This window comes from Zeus faber (genome assembly GCF_960531495.2).
Source record: "Zeus faber genome assembly, chromosome: 6".
Lineage (NCBI taxonomy): Eukaryota > Metazoa > Chordata > Actinopteri > Zeiformes > Zeidae > Zeus > Zeus faber.
In genome coordinates, this window is record NC_137201.1 from 23,761,840 (window position 1) to 23,776,839 (window position 15,000).

The 15,000-nt window shown below is 43.5% G+C and overlaps 1 protein-coding gene across 1 annotated transcript in view; it reads left to right on the forward strand.

The window, feature by feature from the left end:
• Positions 1-3,400: 3,400 nt before the first annotated feature.
• Positions 3,401-15,000, forward strand: part of kcnq1.2 (potassium voltage-gated channel, KQT-like subfamily, member 1.2) — a gene marked incomplete at its 5' end in the record, with an annotated part of 186,345 nt that continues 174,745 nt past the window's right edge. Inside the window, 2 exons of the mRNA XM_080002890.1 lie at positions 3,401-3,936; positions 14,407-14,497. Coding sequence (XP_079859016.1) covers positions 3,401-3,936; positions 14,407-14,497 — 627 coding nt within the window. The remainder of the gene's footprint in view (positions 3,937-14,406; positions 14,498-15,000) is intronic.

The window sequence follows — 15,000 nt, forward strand, 5'->3', positions numbered from 1 at the left end:
GTCAAACGGAAAAGGTCACACGACGCTGTGTAACTGTAGAATCCCAATGAATTCTATGCTCGTCCGACGGTTTATTGTGCCTCTCGGCGGCCGTTCTGCTTTTAAGGGCAGAAACTCTATCTACGGTTGGACGGCAGCGCTGGTGCCTCCTGTCATCACTCCATCCAGACACCAGGACAGAGATGGAGGGGGTTGGCGGGCTCCAGTTACTGATTCTTTCCGTTTCCTTAGACTACATCCGTTCATCACTCACTGGTGCCTGGTTCATTGTGCTGACAGTGCAAATATGAGTCGATCTATCTATCTATCTATCTATCTATCTATCTATCTATCTATCTATCTATCTATCTATCTATATACCCACCCATCAGTCCATCCATCTATCTATCTATCTATCTATCTATCTATCTATCTATCTATCTATCTATCTATCTATCTATATACCCACCCATCAGTCCATCCATCTATCTATCTATCTATCTATCTATCTATCTATCTATCTATCTATCTATCTATCTATCTATCTATCTATCTATCTATCTATCTATCTGTCTGTCTGTCTGTCTGTCTGTCTGTCTATCTATATACCCACCCATCAGTCTATCTATCTATCTATCTATCTATCTATCTATCTGTCTGTCTGTCTGTCTGTCTGTCTGTCTGTCTGTCTGTCTGTCTGTCTGTCTGTCTGTCTGTCTGTCTGTCTGTCTGTCTGTCTGTCTATCTATCTATCTATCTGTCTGTCTGTCTGTCTGTCTGTCTATCCATCTATCTGTCTGTCTATCTGTCTCTTTTAGAGCTTGATATATTAAGTTGTGCTCTGGTTTTCCGTGTCAGGGGGTGCTGTTTTGTTTACATTTGCATTAGGGACGGCTCCTCTAATTGCTGCACTTGACTTTTCCACTAATCCGTCGCTGCTCTCACAGAAGGAAAAGGCAGCGAGGCAGTCGTGCATGATGCAACGGTCACTCCAGCACTGACCTGGGTCTCCACGTAGTCCAACTTGTTCAGCTTGTCGTTACAGCTCCCATGCCATCAGGTTGGTGTATAAAGATTTATCACAGATGAAATGACATTCTTTGGGTATAAACTTAGACCTCTTCAAAATGACGTATCCATTTTGTCCACGAGCGGCATCTAACGTGCTTCTATCTGTCAAAAACGTGGGAAAAAAAACCCTTACCTGACACATTTGATATGGCTCCTGTTATCATCTTTTCCATATTGGGGATAATCTCACGTACTTTATTGTAATCTGGCAGATATCCGATACCACCATCATTTCAGTACATCCCTGCTTGTTGATTGTTTTGGCATGTTGCCTTCATCAGGTGGGTTGCCAGGTTATTCTATACCAGGGATAGGCAACCGTGTGCACCTTCAGCATGGTCTGGTGCTCAGTCGCAATAGAAACCTTCCTGCACCTGGTGCTCGACGACAAACAGTTGCATCTCTGTGTTGCAGTACCTGTCTCACTGAAACATGTTGCCCTAAAAGAAAAAAGGTGTCAGGCAAGAGCAGTCATGCTTTTTTTTTTTCCAGTAAAACAGGCATAATTCTCTACCTGGCTGGCAGCGTTTCCTGATGGCGGTTATGCAGCAACCTGTCAAACTGTCAACAACTTATGTAACGTATTTATTGAACTCCGTGAACCTGTTTCCACTTGTACTTACACTCAAGTACTGTTCCTTTAAGAGCGTAAATGCTCAAGTTGAAGTCAAGTGAAATTGTTTTCCAACTTTCTGTAAATTCCTGAATTTACTTTTAAAAAGCTTTGTAAGTTTGTGCAATACGATATGTGCTCCTATGTTGTTCGTGCATTATGTCACTACAACAACTTACAACCCCATAGACAAAAACAAGAATAGTTAGTCATAGCCGAGATAGGATCAGGTGTTCCCGAAAAAGCCGGGTCTCCAGGTGGAGCTCCGTCCACCGCCGGGGCCACCACGTACGAGCACGTATGAGCATTCGCAGACCTCAGAGGATGTCGTGTTTAGTTTTTTTCCCCCCCAAATTCGGTCAAGGCGGGCCCTGCAGTGTTTCCAACTGAAACATTCCTGAGGCGGGTCTACGGCGATGTTCCTCCTCTCACTGGGATGGCAAACACGGGGCTGGACAGACAAAGCGGAGCAACAAGATTGGGGCTATAGGAAAAGAACGTGCGTGCCGTTACACCGTGCATGATTCCATTTTTCCGGGAAGAATAATGCACCGGATATTCCGCTTCTGCTCTGTGTCGGGGGTCGTATGTCAGCGTTTAAAAGTCATTTACAATGCTACACAGTGATGTCACTCCAAATCCTTTGTCTCTGTTGTAATTCAGGATGGTAATCCCCATTGTTTTCCTCCGACCTCTCACCCCCTCATCCTACATTTATAGTTGCACGGAATCCCTGCGCTACGACAGACGTACCGTCTTTTTTTTTTAGTTTTTATTATTTAGTTTTATTTTTTGTTTTTTTACTTTGAACCGGTTTTCATGATTGTCCTGAACTTAGTGACTTACTTAGTCACTCTTGCTAAAATATCTTCCTCCACATGGGGTGTGGGAAAAACACGCGCCTGCTTCTCGAGAGGGCAGGATAAAAACAAATATTTTCCAATATTGAAACCTTGAGTATCTGCCAATTCCGATCCGTAATTTTTTTTCTCTTGAACAACTAGTAAGCTTTAAATGAGCTATTTTATTGATGCACTTTGCTACAGATGGCCCTCTAACAGCACTTTACTCTTTACTTCCTTACTGGATGAAATACCGCTGCTTTGTTTTATTCAGATAAAACAGAGAAATATCACTTGAAGTACAAATCTGTGCAAAATCTTTTTGCACAGACTCTGTGCAGAGTCTTTTAAACAAGAATATATAGAGTACTTCTCTTTATGTTCTCACGTGTTTCCATTATATTGCAGGCAACATTTGTTAGAGGATCAGATTGGATTCCTACTTCTTTTCCTCCAATATCCCACACCGCATATTGTGCTGGTATCGGCCTGATGCAAACACTGGGTTTCAAATGGTGGCATCTCTGCCTGCTTCATCAAGCAGGTTAAAACAAAGAACATTTTTCTGACGTGTACTTTTCGGCCCAGTCACCATGGGGTGCGCTGGAATAACTAACCTTGCCAGAAACCTGACCCTCAAAGCCTTTTCGGTTACATACTCTTGGGTTTCAACGCCAGTACATGCAGGGCTCACTGGTCATTCTATTGTAATGACTCATCTTACTTCCCCTCCACACAGGCCTGGACACAGGCACAGCCCGGCAGAGCGGTCCGCGTATGTGGCCACGATGAGGTAGCCATCCAGTCAGACCTGAACCGCAACCTCCGCGACATCCGAAGACCGAAGGCGCGCCTGCCGGCCCCTCTCTGACCCGGGCCTTTCCACGCGGGCATCATGGGAGAGCGACGGGCACACTCTTTCCACATGAAGTGCCACATACACAGGGATTACGGCAGCACGCTGGGCAGGTCCTTCATGGGCTGCGGGCCAAACGGCTACGCCGCCACCAGCCTCAGCCTCGGCATGGACCAGGGCCTGGACGCCGAGGCCGACCAGGCGTCCTCCGTGGCCACAGGGTTCGCTGCCGCCACGCGCGGCGGCGATTACGCTTCTGACAGGAGCCTCTACTCTCCCGTTTCACTGGAAATGGACCCCGCGGCGGTGAATAATGGATCAGGCGTCCCCTGCCTCCTGCCGTCAGGCACAAAGGACCCAGCACTGCAGATCGTACCGGGCCGGCCCTCCGTCTCCGCTCCGCCGTCGCCGCCGCCGCCGCCGCCGCCACCTCCGCCGCTCCCTCATTCAAGCTGGCTGCGGCATCATCACAAGGAGTTCCACAGCCCTTACGTCAAGACTAGCATGCAGGGCGATGTCTACAACTTCCTAGAGAGACCCACTGGCGTGAAATGCTTCCTCTACCACTTCCTGGTGTGAGTATCTTGTTTGTTTCCGTGTGCGTTAACTCTGATATAGACTGGGACTGGATGTAATACAAGTTACGCTCATGGAAGCGTGTGATTGGCTGCGGAGTGCAATGAATGTCCGTCACCTGAAGGTTTACACTTATCTCATTTATTTAGTTGAATTTGATTAACAGAATAAATACAGGACACCGTATCAAAAAAAAAAAAGAACAAAAAACTTAACAATACAGTGAAAAATACACGTTACAGTAAGAATGATCAAACTTTTTTTTCCAAAGATTTAAAAGATTTAAAAAAAAGGATCATCAAACTTTTTTTTCAAAGATTTAAAAGATTTAAAAAAAAGAATCATCAAACTTTAGTCAAGCGAAACCTCCACCTCCATATCCACACAACAATGACCTTACTTTGAAATCCGTTCGTAACCCCGTGCATATGGTCTCTTTTGCTCTCGGTCGGAATGCTCCGGCCACCTAACGCCGCTCGGGTATCAGCGCCCGGATTCAGTGTAGAATATTCAAATCCAAGAGATTAATCTTTTGAGAGCCCCGGCGTCTGACTCCTCCGGGGGAATTCATCCGCCGGCTCCTCTCACCACACCTCGGGCCCACTCCAGCGCTAGGTAATTACACTTAGTGTTGCGTGCTCCAGTATTATGTTCTGGTTCCCAGTAACTGAAGGAGAGGTGTCCGTGCCCCACTCCCCCGGCTTCCCTCCCCACCGCAGAATGAGGGGGGCAGAATGAGGTCAAGGAGACGTGGTCGGCCACACTCCCGTCTTACCGTCAACAAATCAGCCCCCTCATGCGTGAAACGCGGAGCCGGGTCCAACGCCCTGAGAAGCACTTTGACACACTCTGAACACAAAGTGGTCCTTTAAATCCTCCTATTACCTTTTTTTTATTTGTCTGGACACAAAAAAAAATGGACTCGCTTATTGAAGGGATTTCAGAGCTTTTCAAAGGCACTTGGCCCGAGGAAACCCTTCCTGCTATAACGTTTCCCCCGCGCACTGGATGTACTGCGGTGATAAACTACAACTCAACTTTTTCCTTTTTTGGTGTAAACAGACGCGAGATGAAGAGATGAAGTTGCTGTGCGTTTGGCAATAACACAGCATAATATTTGGAGCAGATGATGCTAACGAGGTTCAGGCTTTGACCTTGCCGTCGGGATGCATTTTCCAACTCTTGTGTCAGGCCTCCGATATTCCGTCGCACCGCTTGCGTCATGTTATCATTTTGCAGAGGTGGCGAGGGCTGTTTTGCGTCCCGTATCCTCGAAGCTGGAGATTTTAAAAAAGATACATTTCGGCGTCCTGGCCGAAGTGATTTTGGACCCCGCTTTCATATTTTTTGCTGAGTCAATGATGGAAGTAGAGAATACAGACAAGTATTGACAGATATGACTGAAATTATTGCAGTCCTGTAGGACAAGTGCATAGAACTTGGAGCATCATTCTAAGCCTTTTAATTTTTTGGGGGAAAAGACCTGAAATGGACCAATTTGTCCGCATGCCACTATTGTTCCCAAACTGTGTTTTTTTTTTTTTTTTTTTTACACTGTGGAAAACGTTTAAATGTCAACGATGCAACTTGGCTTTCATTCAGCAGATGTGACGAGGGTGAAATGAAATATGACAAATGTGCTTTTGCTTGGTTTAGTGCCGGTTCTCTATTTTCCCACTGTGTATACGTTATGTCAATTGTCGATGGCCGCTCTCTTCGGGTCGTCCTCGGGTCACGGCACAGGGCGTTTGTTTGGCTTAAAAAAATAATAATAATAAAAATCAAGATTACAGCACTTTGCACGCCAGCCAGCTTCCAGGAACAATCTGAGAATCCTCTCCCCCCGGTTCTCGCCATCCACAGCTAGATATAGCTACAGGCGCTTTTTGATCTTCCTTAATATGGTGTTGCAAGTCACTCTATTTCCATATTAAAAAATAAATAAATCACTCAATTGGAATGACATTTCTCAGACACTCCCGCAAAACACTAAACTTATTATTCAGCTCATCACTCATACGTAGTTTTCTTCCGTCAATCTATGAACCAAATCCCAAAGTAATAAATATATAATAATAATAATATAGTTATAAATTACTGTACTGTATATCTCCATACTCACTTTATTCACATGCACTTTACTGCTCATATCTGTATATACAAATAGCCTATCCCATATACATATTCCCTTCTATTTTAAGACATTTCACTGCATACAGTATATGTATGAACTTATGTATACGTACGTATGTGACAAATCAACCTCCTGAATCTTGAATCAAAGTAACCGTGTTCCCGGTCAGTGTTTTCACCGTCAGTGGAGTTGAAGTGGACACGTGGCCCCCGGACACGGCAGAGACGCTGTGTTCTCTCCGGGCCTGTTTTGTGTGCCAAGCGCGGCCGGTAATCCCTCCCAACAGTAATTGAGGCTCTAATGTCCCCCCCCCCCCCCACCATCGCTGAGAATGGAGAACCGGAGCCTTCTGTGGGTCAGTTTTGCCGCCCACCCTCTCCCCCTCTCACGCACGTGAACACACTCTGATGCCTGGCGGCATCGGATATTAACAAGTGTGGAGCGCCGAGCGCCGGTGAATTGGCTCCGATGGATAATTATCGGGTGGACGGAAACTTTCTCTGGGAGTTGAAATCATGAAGGCTCCTTTTGAATGCTCGTCTTGAATTTGATTGGATTAAGATTTGAGCCTTATCGTTCACCGTACAGACTCACTAATCAAAGTAATATGTCACAAATGCCCTGATCTGTCCATTATTAAGTCAGATATCATTTAGTGGTGTAATAATAATAATAATAATAATAATAATAATAATTATTATTATTAGAACAAAAAATGATAATGTTGACACCACAAAAAGAGGGGTGGTGGGGGGGCAACTTCATTACTATGGTGTATGCTCTTTAAAACCAAATGCAAACATCCAACTCTATTGAGACAAATTTCAGGGAATCATTATAGGTGAAACGATCAATGCAAATGCACATTTATGGCTTGTAAAAGTTTTGCTCTTTACCTGGTCTGTGTTCGTTTCAGAGCCTTGTCCCTTAAGCTGTGTTTTCAAATTGCTGTCTCCCCCCTGTCTCTCTCTCCCGCTCATACCTACGGAGGAGGTATGTGTTCTCATGCAAACATGATCCACACAGAACATACTGTGAACATAAATATACACATTTGGAATAAACATTTGTCTGCCCATCCACAAAACTCTCACACGCACATGTACACAGAACCAAGGGATCAAGGAAAAATATGCTAATGAGCAAGCAGCAGTTTTCTCTCTCTCTCTCTCTCTCTCTCTCTCTCTCTCTCTCTCTCTCTCTCTCTCTCTCTCTCTCTCTCTCTCTCTCTCTCTCTCTCTCTCTCTCCTTTCCCATTCATCTTGCCCTTCAACCTGTAAGAAGATTTACTTTTATTTTCCAAGTATTGGGTGGACAAGATGATAGCTAAGCCAGAATGGAATATCTGTGTCTGTGGCCAGTGGCTGATGTGGCGTAATCCACCCTAAGCCCCGCCATGGTTGGGGGTGGGGGTGGGGCTGGGGCATAGTGGAGGCTGTTCTAGGTTGGCGGCTTTCTCGCTTAGCGGGGCCGCCTGGCTGCGCCACGAATACGAGGATGGATGGATGGAGGGATGCATGGATGGATGGATGGATGGATTGATGGTTGGATGCATGGATTTATGCAAGGATGGATGCATGGATGGATGGATGCATGGATGGGTGGATGGATGGATGGATTGATAGATCCATGGGAGCATGGATGGATGTATGGATTGATAGATGGATGCAAGGATGGATGGGTGGTTGGGTGGATGGGTGGGTGGATGGGTGGGTGGATGGGTGGATGGATGGATGGATGGATGGATGGATGGATGAGGTTTTCTGTCGCCTCCGATTACGCCCGTTTGAACCAGACGTCACTGTGACCAGACGGGTCAGGAGGACGCTTGGTGTGACTATAAATACAGCTGAGTGATCTGGATGAATTCATCCCGCTAATCACAGGGAATCCAACTGAAATGCATCGCACTCGCATCTGGTTTAAGGTGACAATAATTCCTGGTTTATTACACATTGGTTTTTAAATCGTTCCGAGGCGGGTCGTCACCCGAACCAGACCTCGGAGCCGTCCGGGAGATTCGAGGCTCTTCTCGAAGGCGCTCGCGAGGCACTCCACTGTTGCCGCGACGTGCTGATAAAAATAATAGACAGTCATACAAAACACTATTTACTAGATTTTGGAGCTGTCGCAGTTACTACATAATCGCCTGATCACAAGAATCCAAGCAGATCGCATTTGTTTAAAATCGCTAGATTCTACAATCACGTGTTTCCATCCGAATTTCAGGGGAATTTTGAGCTGGTGCTAGAAATGTCGCGTTAAATCCAATCAGCGGGTTTGAGACAGAATAACTTTTTATGTTCCAATATTATTGGCTTTTGTACTGATGGACGTGCATTATTACACATCCATCCATCAAAATCACACGTTAAAGGAACGTAAAAGACAATTAAATCGTTAGTCACCGTCATTTGCATGACAATTGATACTAGATTGGTTTACAGGATTTCTTCTGATTGACTACCGACTCTGAAGCCGTGTGGAACCGCACAGGTCCCCACCTCCCTTTCCGACGACCCCACCTTACTTGCCAAAGGTTTTTTTTTTGGGGGATTTAAGATCATTTTAATCGTGTTCAAATGTGACACTCTTTGGATGAATCTCTAACCTGTCGGTGAAAAGAATTTAGGAGTTAGAAGGTGTCGAGATATCCCTCCCCCTCCCCCAAAAATAAGTGACAGAACTGATCATTTAGTTTGTTTACTGACCGAAATGATTTACTCATGATACCAATGTAAAAACAAAACAAAAAAAAAAATGTTGAACCACACGATGGAAAACTTTGCCACATCAGTCCAGAATGAACATTTTGGCTTATCCAGTAACATTTTGACGGCCGAGTGAATGAGTGCGTGAGTCAGCTTTGTGCACTTTACAGGAACTGGAGTCGAAACCCCGTTGTACAAACATTTCCACTGCTTATTGGAAACAACCTCACAAGTTACCATGAATAAGTGATGTGCGGCCGCCGGGGTCTGCGGCGCTGAGTTTCCTGCGGCGGCGGCAGCTGAGGAACGCGCGCGGCGTCTCCCATGCCTGGCACGCCACGCCGGCCCCGCGGTCCGTGCAGGGCGCACCCCGTGTCCACGGGTTTTAAAGTTTTACCGAGCGCGCGGACGGCTGATCGGGAGCTTTAGATGGCCGCCGGTGTGGGATATACGTTTTTAGCTTATCTTCTCACTGGTCACGTAAGACACCTCGCTGATATAAAAAAAAAACTTTGATTGGATCACAGGGAAATCGCTGTTTCCAGCACATTCATGGATTTTTATTTATTTATTTATTTTCTGCATGAACAGTGAGATGAGTGGGATTGAGCGAATTAGCGTCAGTGATTATCGTGAAGGACAAGTCGGTATTTGTTGCCCTCAGTCCTCTGTATTGTCCCCAACCAAAAAGCTCTCTCTCTTTGTGGGTTTGGGTTTGTTTTGGGTTTGTTTGGTTGTGGTGTTTCTGGGAACCGCTGCATGGACATGAATGACACCGGCTGAGGCTGTTTTTATTCATATTGTGTTCATTCAACGTGGCACTTTTCAGATGAGATCGGCAACACACACACACACACACACACACACACACACACACACACACACACACACACACACACACACACACACACACACACACACACACACACACACACACACACACACACACAACCACACACACACAGACCCTATGGATAATTTGTGAATCAGAACTGGGGGCCGGTGTCTAATATAATGTGAATTAGGTGCGTTCCCATCAGTAGGTTTGAGGTGAACTGACTGTCTACCTTCATTTTTATCAAAATAAATCTCTCTTCTTCACAATGTGGATGTGTGTTACTACATTATTGTAGAGTTATACTATGATAGAGGAATAAAATGAGCAACAAAGCCAATTCAATTTGTAATCGCAATTATCTATATGACAATCAATCGTCGACTAAAATCCTGATCTGTAGTTGTTGTGTGAGTATATGATAAAAATGTTGGTGTTTATGCAAACACACACACACACACACACACACACACACACACACACACACACACACACACATTGGTTAATGGGAACCTTTGTGGAAAAGGAGAAATGAGTAAATCACAAATTCAAAACAATGTCAGTTCACGCCTATTCTGATTTATGTCTGGCACGCAAACACTAACTTTGTAATCTTTTATTAAACACTTTATATAATGAGATCAGGAAAGAAACGGTCACCATGGCGGTCACATGCAGGTATTTGCAGACACCGGCCGCTGCTCAACTTACATCTGTGTGTATTTCTCTTTCTGTATTTCTGATCCCTCGGGGCTTGATTCAAACCAGACGGAGCAGAGCCCACATGCACTGCGGACTGACGGCATTACATCTCTCAACTAAACACCCTTTTTATTTGGAGAATTCAAAAACAAAACAAGAAACGGGAAAAGATTCCTGAATTAAACAAACTGGGAAAAAAATGTGACAATATACAACAAACCTAAAAATCAACAATAAACAAACAATAAAAAAAGAAAACTTTAGCGTCAACAATTAACTATAAAATTGAGCAAAAAAATGTAAACTTGGAGAATTTAATTGGGAAAAAAATGGCAAACGTTGGTATGAGCAATTTACATCTTAACAAAAGTAGGAAATTGTGCAGGTTTGCATACGTAGTACATATCAAATACATAGTATTTGCATACATGATACATATAAAATTAAAACTGTACATATGCTGAGTATACTAGGGTTGAAAATGCAATGAAAACAATGCACACTGTTCTGTTTGAGGGAAAAACAAACAAAAAATAACCAAAGCAACCAAAAAAAGGAATGGGACGGGAAGCCCCTGGTGCCATCCTGCAGGACCCCCGTCTGATCTGTCATCCCTCGCCAGGCCATCCCTGGATGCTGCGTCGCTCCTCGGATCAATCGGTTTAAGGGTGCCAACCAAACCGAAAAGACATTATTTACCATGCCCTCCAAAACACACAGATTACGTGAACCCCTCCGCTAACCCCCGCTAATCCTGCCAGATTGATCTCACATTGAGACAGAGGAATACCGTCTTTCTTCCCATTACTCTGCTTGCTTGGGAATGTGCCACAATTGAGGACACACGGTGCCCCAATCACAAACAAACTGGACAATTGTCGGTATCATCTTTAACCGAGGATGCGACACCGACCGGCGAGGATTTTCGGATTACTGAGATGTTCATTTCCACTCCATTTTCTTTGGCCCATATATTGTAATCCAAACTGCAGCCATACCAGCAGTAGTAACCGGTCGTTCGCCTAAACATCCATTCGAAATCTTTATTATGTGTTTTGTTAAAGTTGAAATCCGTAAGATTATCTGCATCCCAGAATGACATGCAAAACTGACGTAAATAAAAACTAATCAAATTATTTTCTCCAAAGTATGCCTTCTTCTGATAAACTGATTAAAAAATAAACAAGCAAAAACAACATTTTCATCTGTATTGACAGTGGCGGACCCCGCCACCAATAATGGAAACATCATATAGAGGAGCACACGCTGAACGCAAAAACACTGAATGGCTGTTTCTTAAAAAGTTCTGGATAAATAAAGTATAAAATATGGGATTTTTTAAAGTAAATAATGTTACGGGTAGCCAGTTTAAGGTGAAAACCTTAGATACTGCAAGAGGCTCTGTAGGGCCAGGAGTCTTAAAATGGGCTTAAACTAGACTACACCTAAACTGTCTACCATTTCAGTTTGATTGGAAAATGAAATATTATTTTAGGTTCATCAACTCTTTCGATTCTGTACTTTAATCTTCACATCCACAAGGCAGCTTGTTCAGACCTTTTTTTAAATGTGGATCCGGTGTTGTGATACGAGGGATTCCAGGCTCAAACCCTTCAGCACTGTGATCCAACCAGACTCATCTTCCCCCCCCCGGCTGGCCCGACGTTCCCCTTGTACCCATTCATATTATTTTGTAACGCTCAGATAGCCACGCCACTGATCCTCGTTCTCAGGCTTTAAGCCCAAATCTGCCATATCCAGAGGACACAACATTTTCAAGTGTGATGTCATGACTGTGAGGAAATGTGGTGTGTGTGTGTGTGTGTGTGTGTGTGTGTGTGATTGTGTGTGTGTGTGTGTGTGTGTGTCTGTGTGTGTGTGTATGTGTGTGTGTGAATGCTTATGTTGTGTTGGTTTGTGGTTTGGAAATATCATGCTATATTATTATAATACTAAAATCCATGACAAATACTGTTTTAGGCACTACCCTAATCTGTAACTACATATATTTTACCTTAAAATGTATTTTTCTATAATATTATTTCACGTGTCTTTGTAAATGTGCGCGTGTGTGTGTGTGTGTGTGTGTGTGTGTGTGTGTGTTTGAGTAAATACATGTGCATTACGGCGATTGTGTACATTGTGACGGTGGTGGTGTGTGTGTGTGTGTGTGTGCGTGTGTGTGCGTGCATGCGTGCGTGTGTGTGCGGTGCAAATCCTGTCGTGAAATGAATGACTGAAATCCTTGTTTATTTATATGCGAGGATTTGCTTCTTGACTCCAGCGTTGCACGGCGTTGAGCCACGTGAACATACATTATCTGCGGCGCCGGCGTGACGGGGATGGGGACACCGCGCCGGATTTCGGTAAACACGCAGGGAACGACGCCGGTTCAAAGTGGGGAAGGGGTAAAACACGAGCGATGACGTCGCCGCAGTAACAACAGGAGTGATTGGTTTTTACCCTGTCCTCTGCTTCAGCGCGTACCTAGTGTAACTGTCGGTGCTTTTTTTATAACATGAATCGTACTTCTAGACAAATGGCGGGGGTCCCCTCACCTGACAGCGAGTATTGGGCAGCTATGATGCCGACCCACGCAGATTCAATATTAATGTCCCTTAATTTACCAAAAGGTGCCATTCACCGGTACATTTCAGTGGTTTTCAGTTTTCACTTCCAAGCATTCTGTTGTGGTCCAGGTGTACATGTCAGCTCGCTGAAAAGGTGAACGCTCAGAACATGTTGTTGCGTCTTGTTTTAAGTTTGATTTATTTATGTTTTATTCATATTTACCAATATTTTCCCTTCAAGCTGAAGCATTTTGGCCACCATCATATTTTTGTGTTGTTATTGTCGTTGTTATTGTGCTCTACGTACATGTGATTGAATTTATTGTCCATTCAATAAATGTTTGACTCATTTTGATTAACATGCCCTGACAAAATGTAAAGATTGTATTCATCAGAAGATTAAGAAAAAATATATATTGTAATTTTTTTCAAGTTGGAGGAGGAAGCAACAGTGTGTGTGTGTGTGTGTGTGTGTGTGTGTGTGTGTGTGTGTGTGTGTGTGTGTGTGTGTGTGTGTGTGTGTGTGTGTGTGTGTGCGTGTGTGCGTGTGTGTGTGTGTGCGCATCTGTGCGTGTGTGTCTGTGTGTGTGTGTGCGTGTGTGTGTGTGTGTGTGTGGGAGGTTGGTTTTTGGTGTGTTCTAATCCTCGTGGAGGGAAATCACTGCTCCATCTGGCGTAATTGTCATTGTCTGTCCGCTGCGGTGGCTGTGCACACGTTTATGGAATGATGTCGAGGTCTTTCCATAATCCACAGAGATCAATACGTCTCGCAAACACTAACATTGTAATAACTTTGAGTTTAGACGTCGATAACAATTTAGCGATAACACAATAACACCTACTCACTCCATTGGCATCCACGCCCAAATTATTGTTTGCATAGCTATTGATCCTGTGCAGAATAGTCATCTGTATTTATATTTATACCCACTGCCAAGAATAGAATAGAATCACTAGTATAGTATATTATAAGTATATTGTGTATATTTATTTTATATTCATTTTTATTTTTTATTTTTATTTTTGTTGACCGTTCATCTTTTTATTAATGCTAATTGTCTGAACAGCAATGCACCAATCCTAACCAAGACAAACTCCTTGTATATGGGAATGTACGCGACCCAATAAACCAAATGTGATTCTTCTGAAGATCAGTGTTATACTTTAACAATCGGGAACCTCCGTAAATCCTCCATTCACAAGGTTGTCCTTTGGAAGTATTTCTGGATATAAACCCCTCTTCCAGCTCACAATGTGCGGCGGCCTACAGCTCCGGGATTTTATTTCACCTTTTGTGTCGTGAGCTGCGCCGTGGCCGGGTCACGCAGACATGAATAGCACGGCACGGAAAAGCACTTAAAAGATCTGTTGCATGGATTATACAGCCATGGAGAAAACAGACAAATTTTCATGTCACTTTATTACAAACGAATCCCTTTTGGACCAGAAAAAAAAAATGAACACACACAGTGCTGTTGGGTGACTGAACCTCCATCTTCCTTCCTTGGCCCCCGCAGGTTCGTCATGGTCCTGGTGTGTCTCATCTTCAGCGTGCTCTCAACCATTGAACAGTATGCCGAATTTGCCACCGGGACCCTGTTTTGGATGGTGAGTGAAACCATGTCAATGTCCCTAACTGAAACCGCTTCCTCAGGTCCCAAAAATCATTATGCAGCATCATTAGGCCAAACATGTCAGAGATATTCCACATTATTATTATCATTATTATTATTATTATTATTTTAAATTATTATTTAAATAATAATAATAACAATATTAATAACAATTATAATAATAAAAATATTTTATTATTATTATTTTTTATTATTATTATTATTATTATTATTATTATTATTGATAACAAGAGAAATGCATCAATTAAAACACAGAAAATATGAACTGAAACTGATTATTGCAGAATGCAAACAGTATAGAGAGTATTTGTTTGGTTATTGACGCTAAACATCAGATTCACTTAAAAGTTGGAATAATTTAGAAGTGGAAATCCCTAAAAGTGTCTGTGTCGGCTGGATTACATTGCATTACAAGTCCCAGAATTCTGTTAGAAATTGCAACTTGTTTTCGTTCAGCGCCTGTGTTTCTTCACTCTG